Source organism: Lonchura striata, chromosome 30 (genome assembly GCF_050655825.1).
Source record: "Lonchura striata isolate lonStrDom1 chromosome 30, ASM5065582v1, whole genome shotgun sequence".
Taxonomy (NCBI): domain Eukaryota; kingdom Metazoa; phylum Chordata; class Aves; order Passeriformes; family Estrildidae; genus Lonchura; species Lonchura striata.
The window spans coordinates 8282494-8302349 of record NC_140732.1 but is presented as its reverse complement, the minus strand read 5'-3'; the positions used below and the strand labels follow the sequence as shown (position 1 = coordinate 8302349).

General features: G+C 59.7%; 1 protein-coding gene across 2 annotated transcripts; it reads left to right on the top strand.

The window, feature by feature from the left end:
• Nucleotides 1–3605: 3605 nt before the first annotated feature.
• Nucleotides 3606–17023, top strand: CARM1 (coactivator associated arginine methyltransferase 1). 2 transcript variants are annotated; one of them, XM_077787725.2, is made up of 16 exons: nucleotides 3606–3760; nucleotides 5795–5920; nucleotides 6012–6118; nucleotides 7580–7684; nucleotides 9306–9416; nucleotides 10449–10626; nucleotides 10706–10796; nucleotides 11879–11960; nucleotides 12533–12618; nucleotides 12713–12802; nucleotides 12878–13015; nucleotides 14590–14679; nucleotides 14767–14879; nucleotides 14981–15058; nucleotides 16307–16375; nucleotides 16469–17023. In XM_077787725.2, the coding sequence occupies exons 1-16, from the start codon at nucleotides 3616–3618 to the stop codon at nucleotides 16603–16605; spliced, it is 1746 nt and encodes a 581-aa protein (XP_077643851.1). In that variant the 5' UTR covers nucleotides 3606–3615; the 3' UTR covers nucleotides 16606–17023. The 2 variants fall into 2 exon arrangements, with proteins under 2 accessions (XP_077643851.1, XP_077643850.1); XM_077787724.2 differs by having other exon boundaries at nucleotides 16307–17023.
• The last annotated feature ends 2833 nt before the right edge of the window (nucleotides 17024–19856 follow it).

Sequence of the window (19856 nt, the reverse complement as noted above, 5' to 3'; positions counted from 1 at the left end):
GGAACTGGGAGCGCTTTCCCTCCCAGCTCCGCCCTTACTGGGAGCACTGGGAGGGAACTGGGAGCGCTGGGAGGGAACTGGGAGCGCTTTCCCTCCCAGCTCCGCCCTTACTGGGAGCGCTGGGAGGGAACTGGGAGCGCTGGGAGGGAACTGGGAGCGCTTTCCCTCCCAGCTCCGCGCTTACTGGGAGCACTGGGAGGGAACTGGGAGGGAACTGGGAGCACTGGGAGGGAACTGGGAGCGCTGGGAGGGAACTGGGAGGGAACTGGGAGCGCTGGGAGGGAACTGGGAGCGCTGTCCCTCCCAGCCCCGCCCTTACTGGGAGCGCTGGGAGGGAACTGGGATCGAACCGCGCCCCGAGGCGGCTGCGGGCGGGGCCGAGGGGCGTGGTTATGCAAATATACTTTGAATCCCGCGTTGTGATTGGTGCATCTCGCTGTCCTTTGCGATAAGTTTAGGGCGTGGCTATGCAAATGTTTTATTTCGCGGGCGTGTCGTGGGTTTTACTGTGGGCGTGGTTATGCAAATGAAGACGGGTTCTTGGCGGGGTTTTGCCGTTGGTGGGCGGGGTCATGCAAATATGGCATCGCTTCCCGCGCGGTGGTTTGTGGGAAGCTCCCACATGGTCACCCAGGGACCCCCCCCAAATTTGGGGTCCTCCCCTCCCCCACAGCCGCAGGGAGTCGCTCCAGGGGGGGGAATTTTGGGGACCCCCCCTGAAATTTGGGGTTCCCAGCCCCAAAAACCTTCAGGACCCCCAAAATCCCCCCAGGGCTCTCTGGGGACCCCCCGCTCCCCTCTTCGGCGGTGATTTTTGGGTTTGGTGGGGCTGGGGACCCCCCGCGGGTGACACCCCTGGGTGCCACCCCCCCCGATGGGTGACACCCCGGGGTGTCCCCCTCCACAGGGGGAAAAGGGGTGGGAATAGCGGGGAGAAAAGGGGTTGAAATGATAATAATAATAGCAAGAATAATGGGAATAAAAGTAATCAAAGTTATAAGAATAGTGAGAGTGATCGTGGGAATAATGGGAATAAAAGCGATAGGAATAGCAGGAGTGATAGCGGGGATAGCACAGGGGGAAAGGGATAAATTATATAAAATATTATAGAATATAAAATAATAGCGAGAATAATGGGAATAAAAGTGATAGGAAGAGGGGGAGTGATGGCGGGGATAGCAGGGATAAGGAGAGTAAAAAATATAGGAATAGTGGTGATAATAATAGCGGGAATAAAGAGAATAAGGGGAATAAAAGTGGTGGGACTAGCGGGAATGATAGCGGGAATAATGGGAATAATGGGAATAAAAGTGATAGGAATAGTGGGAATGATAGTGGGAATAATGGCAATAAAAAAGGGATAGTGGGGATGATAGCAATAATAATGGTAGTACGGAACCGGGAATTCCGGGGGTTCAGAACCGGGAATTCCGGGAGTTCAGAACTGGGAATTCTAGGGGTTCAGAACCGCGAATTCCGAGGGTTTAGAACCGGGAATTCCAAGGGTTTAGAACTGGGAATTCCGAGGGTTCAGAACCGGGAAATTCGGGGGTCCAGAACCGGGAAATTCGGGGGTCCAGAACCGGGAATTCCGGGGGTTTAGAACCGGGAATTTTGGGGGTTTAGAACCGGGAATTCCGGGGGTTTAGAACCGGGAATTTTGGGGGTTCAAAACCGGGGATTCCAAGGGTTTAGAACCGGGAATTTTGGGGGTTCAGAACCGGGAATTCCCGGTAAGTCCGGACCCCCCGTGCCCTCCAAACCCACCGCAGCCCCCTCCAGCCCACGCGTGTCCCCCCAAAATCCACCCCCGCGTCCCTCCCGCTGTCCCGGTGAGGCGTCCCGGGGGTCCCGGTTGCCCCTCCTAGTTCCCGGTGAGGACACGGAGCCGGGAGCGCCTCCCGGCGTCCCCACGGATCGAGGCTGGCCCTGGATCCGGTTACCGGGAGCCCTCCGGGAGGATCCCGCCGCCTCCGGTGCTGCCGGTGCTCCACCGGACTCGATGGTGCCAATAAAGGTGTTCGTCTCCAGCGCCGCCACCTTCCCGGTGTCCCGGTACTGGTGCCCCATTCCTGGTGTCCCGTTCCATTCCCCATTCCCGCTGTCCTGTCCCGCTGTCCCGTTCCCATTCCCGGTGCCCATTCCCGCTGTCCCGTTCCCGGTGCCCCGTTCCCGTTACCACTGTCCCATTCCCAGTGTCCCGCTGTCCCGTTCTCGGTGCCCCGTTCCCATTCCCGGTGTCCCGTTCCCGGTGCCCCGTTCCCAGTGCCCCGTTCCAATTCCCGGTATCCCGTTCCCATTCCCTGTTCCCCGTTCCCGTTCCCGGTGTCCCGTTCCCATTCCCGGTGTCCCGGTGTCCCGTTGCCCCGTTCCCATTCCCGTTGCCCCGTTCCCGGTGCCCCGTTCCCATTCCCGGTATCCCGTTCCCATTCCCGGTGCCCCGTTCCCGGTGCCCCGTTCCCGGTGCCCCGTTCCAATTCCCGGTATCCCGTTCCCATTCCCCGTACACCGTTCCCATTCCCGGTGTCCCGTTCCCATTCCCGGTGCCCATTCCCGCTGCCCCGTTCCCGTTCCCGCTGTCCCATTCCCGGTGCCCCGTTCCTGTTCCCGGTGCCCCGTTCCCATTCCCGGTATCCCGTTCCCATTCCCGGTGCCCCGTTCCCGGTGCCCCGTTCCAATTCCCGGTATCCCGTTCCCATTCCCGGTACACCGTTCCCATTCCCGATGCCCATTCCCGCAGCCCCGTTCCCATTCCCGGTGTCCCGTTGCCCTCCCGCCCGCCAGGGGGCGCACCAGCCCCGCCCGCTGCCTTTTTTGTGGGCGTGTCCCGGTCGGTGTGGGCGTGTCCCGGGTCGGTGTGGGCGTGTTTCGGTCGGTGTGGGCGTGTCCCGGTTGGCGGTGGGCGTGTCCCGGCCGCTGTGGGCGTGTCCCGGCCGCTGTGGGCGTGTCCCGGCCGCTGTGGGCGTGTCCCGGCCGGTGTGGGCGTGTCCCGGCCGCTGTGGGCGTGTCCCGGGTGGCGGTGGGCGTGTCCCGGCCGGTGTGGGCGTGTCCCGGGTGCCGGTGGGCGTGTCCCGGGTCAGTGTGGGCGTGTCCCGGCCGCTGTGGGCGTGTCCCGGGTCAGTGTGGGCGTGTCCCGGCCGGTGTGGGCGTGTCCCGGCCACTGTGGGCGTGTCCCGGGTCAGTGTGGGCGTGTCCCGGGTCAGTGTGAGCGTGTCCCGGCCGGTGTGGGCGTGTCCCGGGTGGCGCTGGGCGTGTCCCGGTCGCTGTGGGCGTGTCCCGGGTCAGTGTGGGCGTGTCCCGGTCGCTGTGGGCGTGTCCCGGGTCAGTGTGGGCGTGTCCCGGGTGGCGGTGGGCGTGTCCCGGCAGCTGTGGGCGTGCCCAGGGTCGGTGTGGGCGTGTCCCGGGTGGCGGTGGGCGTGTTCCGGCCGCTGTGGGCGTGTCCCGGCCGGTGTGGGCGTGTCCCGGTCAGTGTGGGCGTGTCCCGGCCGCTGTGGGCGTGTCCCGGCCGCTGTGGGCGTGTCCCGGCCGCTGTGGGCGTGTCCCGGCCGCTGTGGGCGTGTCCCGGCCGGGTCGGGGGGCGTGGCCCCGCGTGGGCGGGGCGCGGCGCGGTCCAAGATGGCCGCGGTGTCGGTGTTCCCCGGCGTGCGGCTCCTCACGGTCGGGGACGCGAACGGGGAGATCCAGCGGCACCAGGAGCAGCAGCCGCTGCGCCTCGAGGTCCGCACCGGCCCCGACAGCGCCGCCATCGCCCTCTACGGCCGTGAGTGCGCCCGGGAGCGCGGCCCGAGCGGGGCGGGCGAAGGCGTGAGGGGCTCTGAGGGGATGGGGGAGGGGCCCTGAGGAGGCCCCGAGGGGTCTCCGGGGACGGGGGGGATGGGGGGGGTCGGGCAGGAGCTGTGGGGAGCTGGGGGGGGTCCCTGGGGGGTCCGTGGGGATGGGGGGGTCGGTGGGGAGGGGGCGCGTGGGTCTGGGGGGTGGGTTGGGGGCTGGGGGGGTTTGGGGGATTTGGGGCTCGGGGGGGCTGGGCTGGTTTGGGGAGGGGTCCGGAGAAGGGTTTTGGGGGGGCTTTAAGTGTCCGTCAGCTCGGGGGGGCTCGGGGGCAGCTCGGGCTGGGGGGGGGTCCCGGTTCCCCCGTGCCCCCCGCCCGTGTCCCCGTTTCTGTCCCCGTCCCCGTTCCCGTTCCCGTCCCCCGGCGTTTCCCGGAGGCTGCGGAAAGTTGATTCCCATCCCCCCCGCTCCTGCCCGCTTTTACCCGAAACGGCCCCGATTCCGTGACCTTCCCGGTACCCCCGCCCCGGTTCCGGGGCCACGGGAGGCGGCGGCGGCACCGGCTCCGCTCTTTGTCTCGGCGCACGGTCCCGGCTCTTCCCCTGCTTTGGGGCTTTTTTTAAACTCCTCTTTATTTATTTTCTCCCCCCGAACTCGGCGCCCGCCGGGATTCCCGCGGCTACCGGGGGGTGGTGGGGAGCGACCCCCGGCCCCCTCCCCTCGGTGCTAACGGGGCGCTCGTTAACCGCCGGGAATAATTAATGAACCGGCGGGAATAATGAGCCGGCGGGAATAATTAACGCGCGGCTTCGCCGGCTTTGACACCGATGCTGAGGGGGTGGGGAGGGAAACTGAGGCACGGCCGCCGAGCCCGCGGCTCCTCCCGGTGCCGGGAGAACCGGAGCTGCCCCCGGAGCCTGCGGCCGCCGTTCCGGAGCTGCCTTTGTGTGCCGGGCCGGGGGGCTCCGGGTGGTCCGGGCGGAGCATCTGCCGGTCCTTTCATCGCCCACAAAGAGCCGCGGCCGCCGGGGCTCCCGCTCCCGGTGCTCCCGGTGGAAACCCGCCGCTCCCGGTCCCTCCCGCAACTTCCCGCGGCGTGGGAAGGACCCCCGGGAGGTGTGGGGAGGGGAGGGGGGGAAACCGGGATTTTTATTTTATTTTTTTGGGAAGCGGCTGGGTCGGTTTTTCCGGCGTGAGAGCGGCCGGGAGCTCCGGGGGTGCCTCCCGGGATGGCTCCCGGTCCCCGGGCCGGTTCCGGGGGAACGGGGCTGACTCCCGGGATGGCTCCCGGGGCACTTCCCAACTCCTGGGGCGATCCCAGCCCCTCCATCCTCTTCCCTGACCCCAAATCCTCATTTCTTTCGGGAATTCCGGCTGCCCCCCCCCAACACCGGGCCGTGCTTTAGGAGCCCCCCCCCCCCGCGCTGTAATTAGAGGTTAATTAGGTTAATTGTGCTTTATCCCGCTCTGTTGGGAGGGTTCGGAACCGGGACCGGGCGGGGGCCTGGCCTGGCGCTCACCTCGCTTTTCTCTCTGTCCCCTCCCCGTTTCCTTTCATTCCACCCCATTTTCCCTCCGTGCCCGCCCCGTTCTCCCTTCCCCCTCCCCATTCCCGGTGCTCCCCTTCCCCTCATTCCTGCTTTTCCCCTTCCATTCCCTGTTTTTCCCCCCCATTCCTGTTTTCCCCCCAATTCCCTATTTTTCCCTCTCCCCATTTTTCCCACCCATTCCCATTTTTCCCCTCATTCCTGTTTTTTCCACCCAATTCCCTCTTTCTTCCCCCTCTATTCTCATTCCCCCCCTCTTTTTTCCCCTTACATTCTCATTTTTCCCCGTTTTTCCCCCCATTCCCCATTTCCCCCCATTCCCATTTCTGCCCCCCAATTCCCTGTTTCTTCACTCCATTCCCCATTTTCCCCTCTCCATTCCTGTTTTTTCCCCCTTTTTCCCCCCACAATCCCCCTTTTCCCCCCTCCATTCCCATTTCCCCCCCATTTTTCCCCCAAATCCCCTTTTTTTCCCCCAGACGAGGATGTCTGCGTGTTCAAGTGCTCCGTGTCCCGCGAGACGGAGTGCAGCCGGGTGGGGAAGCAATCCTTCATCATCACCCTGGGCTGCAACAGCGTGCTGCTGCAATTCGGGACCCCCACCGGTGCGCAGCCCCCCTGCATCCCCCCCAGCTCCCCGGGGATCCCCCAATAACCCCCAACCCCCCCCTTTGGGTTGTTTTGTATTTTTCCCAGATTTCTGCTCTTTTTACAACATCCTGAAGAACTGCCGGGGACACAACACGGAGCGCTCGGTGTTCAGCGAGCGCACCGAGGAGTCCTCGGCCGTGCAGTACTTCCAGGTGGGAATTCCCGGGGCTGGGGGGGGATTCTGGCTGGGTTTGGGGAGAATCTGGTTGGGTTTGGGGAGATCTGGTTGGGTTTGGGGAGATCTGGTTGGGTTTGGGGAGATCTGGTTGGGTTTGGGGAGAATCTGGTTGGGTTTGGGGAGAATCTGGTTGGGTTTGGGGAGAATCTGGCCGGGTTTTGGGGAGATTTGGCTGGGTTTGGGGAGATCTGGCTGGGTTTGGGGAGATCTGGCTGGGTTTGGGGAGATCTGGCTGGGTCTGGGGAGAATCTGGTTGGGTCTGGGGAGATCTGGTTGGGTTTTGGGGAGATCTGGCTGGGTCTGGGGAGATCTGGTTGGGTTTTGGGGAGATCTGGCTGGGTCTGGGGAGAATCTGGCTGGGTCTGGGGAGATCTGGCTGGGTCTGGGGAGATCTGGCTGGGTCTGGGGAGATCTGGCCGAGTTTTGGGGGCACACCTGGCCGGGTTTTGGGGGCACACCTGGCCGGGTTTTGGGGAGAATCTGTCTGGGTTTGGGGAGAATCTGGCCGGGTTTTGGGGAGATTTGGCTGGGTTTGGGGAGATCTGGCTGGATTTTGGAGAGATCTGGCTGGGTTTGGGGAGAATCTGGTTGGGTTTTGGGGAGAATCTGGCCGGGTTTTGGGGAGATCTGGCTGGGTTTGGGGAGAATCTGGCTGGGTTTTTGGGAGAATCTGGCTGGGTTTTGTGGGGAATACCTGGCTGTGTTTTGGGGAGATCTGGCTGGGTTTGGGGAGATCTGGCTGCTTTTTTGGGGATACGTGGCCGGGTTTTGGGGGGAATCTGGCCAGGTTTTGGGGGGAGAATCTGGCCGGGTTTTGGGGGGGGAATCTGGCTGGGTTTGGGGATACCTGGTTGGATTTTGGGGAAATCTGGCTGGGTTTGGAGAGATCTGTCTGCTTTTTTGGGGATACGTGGCCGGGTTTTGGGGGGAGTCTGGCCGGGTTTTGGGGATAGCTGGCTTTGTTTTGGGGAGAATCTGGCCGGGTTTTGTGGGGAGTCTGGCCGGGATTTGGAGGGAATCTGGCTTTGTTTTGGGGAGAATCTGGCCGGGTTTTGGGGGGAGTCTGGCCGGGTTTTGGAGGGAATCTGGCTGGGTTTTGGGGATAGCTGGCTTTGTTTTGGGGGGAATCTGGCCGGGTTTTGGGGATAGCTGGCTTTGTTTTGGGGGGAATCTGGCCGGGTTTTGGGGGGAATCTGGCTGTGTTTTGGGCATAGCTGGCTTTGTTTTGGGGAGAATCTGGCCGGGTTTTGTGGGGAGTCTGGCCGGGTTTTGGGGGGAGTCTGGCTTTGTTTTGGGGAGAATCTGGCCGGGTTTTGGAGGGAATCTGGCTGTGTTTTGGGGATACCTGGCTTTGTTTTGGGGGGAATCTGGCCGGGTTTTGGGGGGAGCACCCAGCCAGGATCCCGGGCTGACGGGCTGTCCGTGTGTCTGGCAGTTCTACGGGTACCTGTCGCAGCAGCAGAACATGATGCAGGACTACGTGCGCACGGGGACGTACCAGCGGGCGATCCTGCAGAACCACAGCGACTTCAAGGACAAGGTCTGCCATTTTTCGGGGGGTTCAGCTCGTTTTGGGGGGAACCCGGTGTGTTTTGGGGGGTCTGACTGGGTTTTTGTCGAGACTGGCTTAAGGAGGGAAGCCTGGCTTGGGTTTTGGGGAGATCTGGTTCCGTTTTTGGGGAGATCTGGCTGGGTTTTAGGGGGAATACCTGGCTGGGTTTTGGGGGAATCTGGCTGGATTTTAGGGGGAATCTGTCTGCTTTTTTGAGGAATCTGGCTGGGTTTTGGGCAGGATCCAGCTTGGATTCAGGTGGGAATCCCGTCTCACCTTTTGGAGAACTTGCCCTGTTTTTTTGGGAAGCCTTGCTCGCTTTTGGGACAAACCAGCCAGATTTTGGGGTTTGGCTCCAGCTCCAGCAGCACAGCTTTGTCCCAGAGCTGGAAATTGGGTTGTTTTTCCCATCCTTGGGGAGCACAGCTGGCCAGGGGTGTGGGCCAGCCCCACTGCTGCCGTTCCCACGCGCGTTAAAATGGGATCAAAAATGGGATCGAGCACAGATCAAAACCAGGATCAATATGGGATAAATGTGGGATAAACCACAGGATCAAAATCAGGATCAAACACAGATCAAAACTGGGATCAAAAAAAGGGGTTCAAATGCAGGATCAAATATGGGATAAAACACAGGATTAAATGTGGGTCAAATGTGGCATTCAAACACAGGATCAAATGTGGATCAAAAATGGGATCAAATGCAGATCAAAACTGGGATCGAACACGGGATCAAAAATGGGATCAAATGCAGGATCAAATATGGCATAAAGCACAGGGTCAAATGCAGGATCAAATATGGGATCATACATCGAACACGGGATCAAATATGGGGTCAAACACAGGATTAAACATGGGATCAAACACAGGGTCAAATGTGGGATTAAATGCAGGATCAAACACAGACTCAAACATGGGATCAAACAGGGGATTAAATGCAGGATCAAACATGGGATCAAACACAAGATCAAACACGGGATTAAATGCAGGATCAAACACATGACCAAACACAGGATCAAATGTAGGATCAAACATGGGATTAAAATGCAGGATCAAAGACAGGATCAAACACGGAATCAAACACGGGATTAAATGCAGGATCAAGCACAGGATCAAACATGGGATTAAACACGGGATTAAATGCAGGATCAAACACAGAATGAAACACGGAACAAACACAGGATCAAACACGGGATTAAATGTGGGATCAAACACAGGGTCAAACACGGAACAAACACAGGATCAAACACAGGATTAAATGCAGGATCAAAGGTTTAAATGCAGGATCAAACACCAGCCCAAACACGGGATCAAACACGTGATTAAATGCAGGATCAAACACAGGGTCAAACATGGGATCAAACACGGGATCAAACATGGAACAAACACAGGATCAAACACAGAATCAAACACGGAACAAACACAGGATCAAATGTAAGATTAAATGCAGGATCAAACACGGGATTAAATGCAGGATCAAACACAGGATCAAACACCAGCCCAAACGCGGGCTCGGCGCGGTTTTGCCTGCCCTGATCCCCGGGGATCCGCTGGGATCCGGGCCTGGGGGGCTCCTGGAGGATCCCAGCTGCCCCCAAACCTTTCCCAGATCGTGCTGGACGTGGGCTGCGGCTCGGGGATCCTCTCCTTCTTCGCGGCGCAGGCCGGGGCGCGCAAGATCTACGCCGTGGAGGCCAGCACCATGGCCCAGCACGCCGAGGTGAGCCCCACCCCGACAGCAAACGGGTTTAAAATCACGGGGATTTGGGGTTCGAAGGAAAATTCAACTTATTTTCCCTGGGAAAATACCCAGGGAAAGCGTAGGCCTTGTACTTGCTACTGCACCTGTGTAGCCAGTAGATGATAAATGCTGTAATTGTTAGATGTGATGATTGTTTAGTAATTAAATCTAATTGCTGTTCAATCGTAAGAATAATCATGAGAAACTGTGGTCTAAGGAAGATCACGAGAAACTCGTGCTCGCATAAAGCCAATGTATACAATAGAACAATATAAGTTTAATAATTAATATGGAAGTTAAATGTAAGAATAATCATGAGAAACTGTGGTCAGGGGCTTGAGAAAGATCACGAGAAACTCGTGCTTGAATAAAGCCGATGTATACAATAGAACAATATAAATTTAATAATTAATATGTAAGTTAAAACAATAGAAGTTTAATAATTAATATGTAAGTTATATAGGGATAGAATGTAAAATACATTCAGCTCAAAAGCCGTGTCAGAGTCAGATTTGGGTTTGTACCCCTGATTCCCAGAGCTCTCAATAAAAGCACCTGCAGGGAGTCATATCCCCATGATTATTTGTGTTTCTGAACACTGACAACCCCATCCCCTTTTCCCCTCCTTTTCCTCTCCTTTCTTCCTTCTTTTCCCCTCCTTTCTTCCTTCTTTTCTCCTCCTTTCTTCCTTCTTTTCTCCTCCTTTCTTCCTTCTTTTCCCCTCCTTTCTTCTCTCTTTCCCCCTCCTTTCTTCTCTCTTTCCCCCTCCTTTCTTCCTTCTTTTCCCCTCCTTTCTTCTCTTTTTTCCCCTCCTTTCTTCCTTCTTTCCCCCTTCTTTCTTTTCCCCTCCTTTCTTCCTTCTTTTCCCCTTCCTTCTTCTCTTTTTTCCCCTCCTTTCTCCTCTTTTTTCCCCTCCTTTCTTCTTTTTTCCCCTCCTTTCTCCTCTTTTTTTCCCCTCCTTTCTCCTCTTTTTCCCCCTCCTTTCTTCCTCCTTTTCCCCTCCTTTCCCAGGTGCTGGTGAAGAGCAACAACCTGACGGAGCGGATCGTGGTGATCCCGGGCAAGGTGGAGGAGGTGTCCCTGCCCGAGCAGGTGGACATCATCATCTCCGAGCCCATGGGCTACATGCTCTTCAACGAGCGCATGCTCGAGAGCTACCTGCACGCCAAGAAGTACCTGAAGCCCAGTGGTGAGCGCCGCTGGGGGGGTCCCCGGGGGTCCCCGGGAGCCGTGGGACCCCCCAGGCTCCAAGCTGGTCCCTTCCCCAGGGAACATGTTCCCCACCATCGGCGACGTGCACCTGGCGCCCTTCACGGACGAGCAGCTCTACATGGAGCAGTTCACCAAGGCCAACTTCTGGTCAGGCGGCGCGTGCCAGTCCCTGGTCATGTTCCCATTCCCTATTCCCAGTCCCCATTCCCAATCCACATTCCCAGTCCCTGTACCCAGTCCCATTCCCTGTTCCAGTCCCAGTCCCTGTGCCCGTCCCCATTCCCTGTTCCAGTCCCAGTCCCTGTGCCCGTCCCCATTCCCAGTCCCTATTTCCAGTCCCTGTGCCCGTCCCTATTCCCAGTCCCCATTCCCAATCCACATTCCCAGTCCCTGTGCCCGTCCCCATTCCCTGTTCCAGTCCCAGTCCCTGTGCCCGTCCCCATTCCCAGTCCCTATTTCCAGTCCCTGTGCCCGTCCCTATTCCCAATCCCCATTCCCAGTCCCCAGTCCCAGTCCCTGTGCCCGTCCCCATTCCCAGTCCCTGTGCCCGTCCCCATTCCCTGTTCCAGTCCCAGTCCCTGTGCCCGTCCCCATTCCCAGTCCCTATTTCCAGTCCCTGTGCCCGTCCCTATTCCCAGTCCCTATTCCCAATCCCCAGTCCCAGTCCCTGTGCCCGTCCCCATTCCCAGTCCCTATTTCCAGTCCCTATTCCCAATCCCCATTCCCAGTCCCCGTGCCCGTCCCCATTCCCAGTCCCTGTGCCCATCCCCATTCCCAATCCCCATTCCCAGTCCCCAGTCCCAGTCCCTGTGCCCATTCCCAATCCCCATTCCCTGTTCCATTCCCATTTCCCGTTCCCATTCCCTGTTCCCAGTTCCCATTTCCCATTCCCAGTTTCCCAATCCCATTCCCCATTTCCCATTCCCTGTTTCCCAATCCCATTCCCAGTTTCCCATTCCCAGTTTCCCAATCCCATTCCCCATTTCCCATTCCCTGTTCCCCAATCCCATTCCCAGTTTCCCATTCCCAGTTTCCCATTCCCAGTTTTCCCATCCCCATTCCCAGTTTCCCATCCCCATTCCCTGTTTCCCAATCCCATTCCCATTTCCCATTCCCAGTTTCCCATCCCCATTCCCATTTCCCATTCCCAGTTTCCCATTCCCTGTTTCCCAATCCCATTCCCCATTTCCCATCCCCATTCCCAGTTTCCCATTCCCTCCATCCCACAGGTACCAGCCCTCCTTCCACGGCGTGGATCTCTCGGCGCTGCGCGGCGCCGCCGTGGACGAGTACTTCAGGCAGCCGGTGGTGGTGAGGGCCCGGGGCTCGGGGGCTGTTCTGGGGGTCCAGGGGCGGTTCTGGGGGTCCAGGGCCCGTTCCGGGGGTCATGGGGCAGTTCTGGGGATCCTGGGGTCGTTCTGGGGGTCCTGGGGTCATTCTGGAGTTCCAGGGGCATTTCCGGGGGTCCAGTGCCCATTCTGGGGGTCCAAGGGCAGTTCTGGGGGTCCAGGGCCCGTTCTGGGGGTCCAGTGCCCGTTCCGGGGGTCCAGGGGCCATTCTGGGGGTCCAGGGGCCTGTTCTGGGGGTCCAGGGCCTGTTCTGGGGGTCCAAGGGCAGTTCTGGGGGTCCAGGGCCCGTTCCGGGGGTCCAGTGCCCGTTCCGGGGGTCCAGGGGCCATTCTGGGGGTCCAGGGCCTGTTCTGGAGGTTCAGGTCCCGTTCTGGGAGCCCAGGGGTAAATGTGGAGGTCCAGGGTGGTTCTGGGGGTCCAGTGCCTGTTCTGAGGGTCCAGAGGTCCTTCTGAGGATCCAGGGGTTGTTCTGGGGGGGCTTCAGTCGAGCCAGGAGGGTCCCAAACCCGAGCCCACCCCCCTTTTCTATCCCAGGACACTTTTGACATCCGGATTTTAATGGCCAAATCCGTCAAATACACCGTGAACTTCTTGGAAGCCAAGGAGGGTGACTTGCACAGGTGAGGGCCCACCTTGGGGGGCGGTCCTGGCATGGGCTGCGGGTCTCCGCCCACCCCCCAATAATTAACTCCCGCTAATTATTCTCTCCCCCAGGATAGAAATCCCCTTCAAATTCCACATGCTGCACTCGGGGCTGGTGCACGGCTTGGCCTTCTGGTTCGACGTGGCCTTCATCGGCTCCATGTAGGTGTTGGGGGGGGTCCCCAAAAGGTGGGGAAGGGTCGTGGCCGACCCCCCCTGACCCCTCTGCCCCCCCAGAATGACGGTGTGGCTCTCCACGGCGCCCACGGAGCCGCTGACCCACTGGTACCAGGTGCGCTGCCTCTTCCAGTCGCCGCTCTTCGCCAAGGCCGGCGACACGCTCTCAGGGACCTGCCTGCTCGTCGCCAACAAGAGGTGGCCGCGGGGATTTTGGGGGAGCAGAGGGGATTTGGGGGGCATTCAGGGCTGGTTTGGGGGAGCAGAGGGGATTTGGGGGGCATTCAGGGCTGGTTTGGGGGAGCAGAGGGGATTTGGGGGGCATTCAGGGCTGGTTTGGGGGAGCAGAGGGGATTTCAGGGGGATTTGGGGATGTTTTGGGGGAGCAGAGGGGATTTTGGGGGGCATTCAGGGCTGGTTTGGGGGAGCAGAGGGGATCTGGGGGGCATTCAGGGCTGGTTTGGGGGAGCAGAGGGGATCTGGGGGGCATTCAGGGCTGGTTTGGGGGAGCAGAGGGGATCTGGGGGGCATTCAGGGCTGGTTTGGGGGAGCAGAGGGGATTCCAGGGGGATTTGGGGATGTTTTGGGGGAGCAGAGGGGATTTGGGGGGCATTCAGGGCTGGTTTGGGGGAGCAGAGGGGATTTTGGGGGGCATTCAGGGCTGGTTTGGGGGAGCAGAGGGGATTTCGGGGGGCATTCAGGGCTGGTTTGGGGGAGCAGAGGGGATTTCAGGGGGATTTGGGGATGTTTTGGGGGAGCTCTCGGTGCTCAGAGGGGTTTGGGGGGGATTTGGGAGAGCTCTCGGTGCACAGAGCAGGTTTGGAGGGGATTTGGGGATGTTTTGGGGGAGCAGATGGGATTTGGGGGGCATTCAGGGCTGGTTTGGGGGAGCAGAGGGGATTTGGGGGGCATTAGGGGGATTTAGAGCCATTTTGGGGGAGCTCTGGGGGGGTTTGGAGGAGATTTGGGGAAATTTGGGCCGTTTTGGGGGGTTTGGGGGGATGTGACGGGGTACACGGAGGATGTGGGGGGCTCCTGGGGGAATTGGGGGGCACGGGGTGGATTTGGGGGGCACAAGGGGGGTCCCCAAGCCCCCCCCCCCCAGCCGTGTCCCGGTTCAGATCCACTGCCCAGTTTGGACTGGGGGGGCTCCCCCTGGCCCAGTTTGGACTGGGGGGGCTCCTGGCCCAGTTTGGACTGGGAGGGGGCTTCCCCTGGCCCAGTTTGGACTGGGGGGGCTCCTCCAGGCCCAGTTTGGACTGGGGGTCTCCTGGCCCAGTTTGGACTGGGGGGGCTCCTCCAGGCCCAGTTTGGACTGGGAGGGGGCTCCCCCTGGCCCAGTTTGGACTGGGGGGGCTCCTCCAGGCCCAGTTTGGACTGGGAGGGGGCTCCCCCTGGCCCAGTTTGGACTGGGGGGGCTCCTGGCCCAGTTTGGACTGGGAGGGGGCTCCCCCTGGCCCAGTTTGGACTGGGGGGGCTCCTGGCCCAGTTTGGACTGGGAGGGGGCTCCCCCTGGCCCAGTTTGGACTGGGGGGGCTCCTGGCCCAGTTTGGACTGGGAGGGGGCTCCCCCTGGCCCAGTTTGGACTGGGGGGGCTCCTCCAGGCCCTCGACCCCTCAGGGCCATTTTGGTGCCTCAGAGCCCCCCTTTGGCTGCACTTTGGGGGTCTCTGCGCCCCCCCAGCTCCATTTGGGGGTCCCAACCCCCCTCCAGCTGTTTTTATTTTTGGGGGGCGGGGGTCTCACGGGCTGTCCCCCCCACCCCTTCCCCAGACAGAGCTACGACATCAGCATCGTGGCCCAGGTGGACCAGACGGGCTCCAAATCCTCCAACCTCCTGGACCTGAAAAACCCTTTCTTCAGGTAAGGGCCAAGCTGGGGATTTGTGTGGGGACCCCCAGGACCCTCCCCCACCCCCCAAAAACCCTGACGCCCCCTCCCCACCCCCAGGTACACGGGCACGACCCCCTCGCCGCCCCCCGGCTCCCACTACACGTCGCCGTCGGAGAACATGTGGAGCACGGGCAGCACCTACAACATGAGCACGGGCATGGCCGTGGCCGGTGGGTCTGGGGGGGTTCTGGGGGGGTTTTGGGGGGTCTGGGGGGGTCACCCCTCGGGTTTGGGGGGGCTCTGACCCCCTCCCACCCTTGTCCCCACGCAGGGATGCCGGCGGCCTACGACCTGAGCAGCGTCATCGCCGGGGGCTCCAACGTGGGGCACAACAACCTGATCCCCCTGGGTGAGGGTGGGGGGCTCACAGTGAGGGTGGGGGGCTCACAATGAGAGTGGGGGGCTCACAGTGAGGGTGGGGGGCTCACAATTAGACTGGGGGGCTCACAATGAGGGTGGGGGGCTCACAATGAGAGTGGGGGGCTCACAGTGAGGGTGGGGGGCTCACAGTGAGGGTGGGGGGCTCACAATGAGGGTGGGGGGCTCACAGTGAGGGTGGGGGGCTCACAATGAGAGTGGGGGGCTCACAATGAGAGTGGGGGGCTCAGAACGAGAGTGGGGGGCTCACAATGAGAGTGGGGGGCTCACAATGAGGGTGGGGGGCTCACAATGAGAGTGGGGGGCTCACAATGAGGGTGGGGGGCTCACAATGAGAGTGGGGGGCTCACAATGAGACTGGGGGGCTCACAGTGAGGGTGGGGGGCTCACAATGAGAGTGGGGGGCTCACAATGAGGGTGGGGGGCTCACAATGAGAGTGGGGGGCTCACAATGAGGGTGGGGGGCTCACAATGAGGGTGGGGGGCTCAGAACGAGAGTGGGGGGCTCACAATGAGAGTGGGGGGCTCACAGTGAGGGTGGGGGGCTCACAATGAGACTGGGGGGCTCACAGTGAGGGTGGGGGGCTCAGAACGAGACTGGGGGTTCATGGCGGGCTCAGAGAGAGAATGGGGGGCTCACAATGAGAGTGGGGGGCTCACAATTAAGAGTGGGGGGCTCAAAATTAGAGTGGGGGGCTCACAATTAGAGTGGGGGGCTCATGGGGGGCTCACAGAGAGAGTGGGGGGCTCAGGGTGGGAGTGGGGGTCCCACAATGATTTTTGGGGTCCCACAATCGGAGTGGGGGTCTCACAGTCACAATGGGGGTCCCCCAATCAGAGTGGGGGTCCCACAATGACTTTGGGGGTCCCACAGTCACAGTGGGGGTCCCACAATGACTTTGGGGGTCCCACAATCGGAGTGGGGGTCCCCCAATCAGAGTGGGGGTCCCACAATGACTTTGGGGGTCCCCCAGTCACAGTGGGGGTCCCCCAATCAGAGTGGGGGTCCCCCAGTCACAGTGGGGGTCCCACAATGACTTTGGGGGTCCCCCAGTCACAGTGGGGGTCCCACAATGACTTTGGGGGTCCCCCAGTCAGAGTGGGGGTCCCCCAATCAGAGTGGGGGTCCCCCAATCAGAGTGGGGGTCCCCCAGTCACAGTGGGGGTCCCCCAATCAGAGTGGGGGTCTCACCCCCCTCCTCACCGTGCCCCCCCACAGCCAACACCGGCATCGTCAACCACACCCACTCCCGGATGGGCTCCATCATGAGCACGGGCATCGTGCAAGGTACCCCCAAAACCCCCCCAAACCCCCCAAAACCCCCCAAAACCCCCTCCCTGCGCCCCCCAGAGCCCCGGCTGACCCCCCCGTGCCCCCCAGGCTCGTCCAGCGGGCAGAGCGGCGCCGGCTCCAGCGGGCACTACCCCCTGAACAGCCAGTTCACCATGGGCGGCCCCCCCATCTCCATGGCGTCCCCCATGTCCATCACCACCAACACCATGCACTACGGCAGCTGAGGAGCCCAAAATCCAGGGAAAAAACCAAAATCCGACACCCCCGGGGCTGCCCCGCCCCGCCCGGGGCTTCCCCTCCTTCCCCCCCTCCTCGCTCCGTGCCGGACCCGGAGGGGAATTTGGATTTTTTTGGGGATTTTATTTTTTTGGGGGGTTTGTTTTTTTGTTGTTGTTTTTCCTCGGGGAAGGTTTTGTACCGCTCGGATTCCCGGGATTGGGGCGGGGTGGGGGGAGGGGAAAATTCCCTCCTCGCCCACCGGGAATCCCCCCCCGGGATGGGAATCCCGCCGGGAAGAACGGGAACGGGGAACGGGCCGAGAGCCGCGGGCCTGGCCCCGTTCCGGGACGGGATCGGGAATTTTTCCGGGATTTCTCCGGAATTTCTCCGGCTGTAGTCTGAATAAACGGGAGGGTTTCCACACTCGGGCCACCTTCAGGGGTCTGGGGGCTTCCCCGAGGGGGGCTGGGGGCTCCCAAAATTCCTGGGGGCTCCAAAAATTCCTGGGGGCTCCAAAATCCTTGGGGGTTCCCAAAATCCCTGGGGCTTCCAAAATTCCCAGGGGGCTCCAAAAATTCCTGGGGGCTTCAAAAATTCCCAAGGGGCTCCAAAAATTCCCTGGGGGTTCCAAAATCCTTGGGGCTCCAAAATATCCCTGGGGGTTCCCAAAATTCCTGGAGGGTTCCAAAATATCCCTGGGGGTTCCCAAAATTCCTGGAGGGTTCTAAAATCCCTGCGAGCTCCCAAAATTCCTTGGGGGCAAAAAATCCCTGGGGCTCCAAAAATTCTCTGCAGGACTTCCAAAATCCTTTGGGCTCCAAAATATCCCTGGGGGTCCAAAAATCCCTGGGGGCTCCAAAAATTCCTGGAGGGTTCCAAAATCCTTGGGGGCTCCAAAAATTCCCAGGGGATTCCAAAATTCTTGGGGCTCCCAAATTCCTGGCGTCTCCCAAAATTCCTGGGGAGTTCCCAAAATCCCGTGGAGCTCCCAAAAATTCCCGGGGGGCTCCAAAATATGCCTGGGAGGTCCAAAAATCCCTCGGAGTTCCAAAATCGCTGGGGGCTCCAAAAAACACCAAAAACATCACCCAAAAACTCCAAAAACAAACATCACCCAAAACCACCAAAATCATCACCCAAAAACACCAAAATCATCACCCAAAAACCCCAAAATCATCACCCAAAAACAAACATCACCCAAAAACCCAAAAAACATCACCCAAAAACAAACATCACCCAAAAACCCCAAAACATCACCCAAAAACCCCAAAAACATCACCCAAAAACCCCAAAAACATCACCCAAAACCACCAAAATCATCACCCAAAAACCCCAAAAACAAACATCACCCAAAACCACCAAAAACATCACCCAAAACCACCAAAATCATCACCCAAAAACCCCAAAAACATCACCCAAAAACCCCAAAAGCATCACCCAAAACCCCCAAAAACATCACCCAAAAACCCCAAAAACATCACCCAAAACCACCAAAATCATCACCCAAAAACCCCAAAATCATCACCCAAAAACCCCAAAATCATCACCCAAAAACCCCAAAAACATCACCCAAAAACCCCAAAATCATCACCCAAAAACCCCAAAATCATCACCCAAAAACATCACCCAAAAACCCCAAAATCATCACCCAAAAACCCCAAAAACATCACCCAAAAACCCCAAAATCATCACCCAAAAACACCAAAATCATCACCCAAAACCACCAAAATCATCACCCAAAAACCCCAAAATCATCACCCAAAAACATCACCCAAAAACCCCAAAATCATCACCCAAAAACCCCAAAAACATCACCCAAAAACCCCAAAAGCATCACCCAAAAACATCACCCAAAAACCCCAAAAACATCACCCAAAACCACCAAAATCATCACCCAAAACCACCAAAATCATCACCCAAAAACCCCAAAATCATCACCCAAAAACCCCAAAATCATCACCCAAAAACCCCAAAATTGGCTCCGGGGGAATCCCGGGATTGGCCCCGGCGGAATCCCGGGATTTACCGTGGCACCGGGGCAATCCCGGGACTCACGGCGGCACCGGGGCTCGCCCGTTCAGGAGCCTCCCGCTGCCGGGCCGTGACACCCCCGCCGGTTGTGAGGGACCCCCGGTACCGACCCCCGGTACCGGCCCCCGGTACTGACCCCCGGTACCGGCCCCCGGTACCGACCCCCGGTACTGACCCCCGGTACCGACCCCCGGTACCGACCCCCGGTACTGACCCCCGGTACCGACCCCCGGTACCGACCCCCGGTACCGGCCCGTTCCAGGGACCCCCCCCGGTACCCAACCCGGTACCGGCCCCGCTCCGCCGCCCCCCGAGACCCGTCCGGTCTCACCCCCGCCCCCAGGGGCCGTCCCGGGACCGCCGGTACCACCGGGACCGGTACCGCCCACCGGCAGCGCCGCCGACCCCGGACCCCCCTCAGGACCCCCAAAATCCCCCCAAAAACTCCCCCAGGACTCCCAAAATTCCCAAAAAACCCCCAAGGACCCTCTAAAATTCCCAAAAAAACCCCCAGGACTCCCAAAATTCCCCCAAAAACTCCCCCAGGACCCCCCAAAATTCCCAAAAACTCCCCCAGGACCCCCTAAAATTCCCAAAAAACTCCCCCAGGACCCCCCAAAATTCCCAAAAACTCCCCCAGGACCCCCAAAATTCCCAAAAACTCCCCCAGGACCCCCCAAAATTCCCAAAAACTCCCCCAGGACCCCCTAAAATTCCCAAAAAACTCCCCCAGGACCCCCCAAAATTCCCAAAAACCCCCCAGGACCCCCCAAAATTCCCAAAAACTCCCCCAGGACCCCCTAAAATTCCCAAAAACTCCCCCAGGACCCCCCCAGGACCGCCCAAAATTCCCAAAATCACCCCAAAACTTCCCCAAGACCCCCAAAATCCCCCCCAGACCCCCCGCCAAAACTCCTAAAATCCTCCCAGGATCCCCCAAAAACCTCCCAGGACCCCCCAAAAAACCTCCCAGGACCCCCAAAATCCCCCCAGGACCCCCCAAAATCCCCCAGACCCAAAACTCTGCCCCTTCTCCTCTTTATTGGAGCCGCTGGCGGGAGAAGGGGGTGACAAATTTTGGGGGGGGGGTTTGGGGGGAGGGGTCGCCCCCCCGTCCCCCCCCCCTCGAAAATTTTGGGGATTTTTTGGGGGGTTTCGGGGTCCCCCCTCCCCACAATTCCCGGGATTTTCAGCGCCGCCGGTACAAAAATAAAAGCTCTGCGCG

Coding starts and splice junctions, on each gene's coding strand:
- CARM1 (XM_077787724.2), top strand. CDS start 3,616: ATGGCCGCGGTGTCGGTGTTCCCCGGCGTGCGGCTCCTCACGGTCGGG. Junction 10,797..11,878: donor TTCACCAAGGCCAACTTCTG/GTCAGGCGGCGC, acceptor TCCATCCCACAG/GTACCAGCCCTCCTTCCACG. Junction 14,680..14,766: donor CTGAAAAACCCTTTCTTCAG/GTAAGGGCCAAG, acceptor CCCCACCCCCAG/GTACACGGGCACGACCCCCT.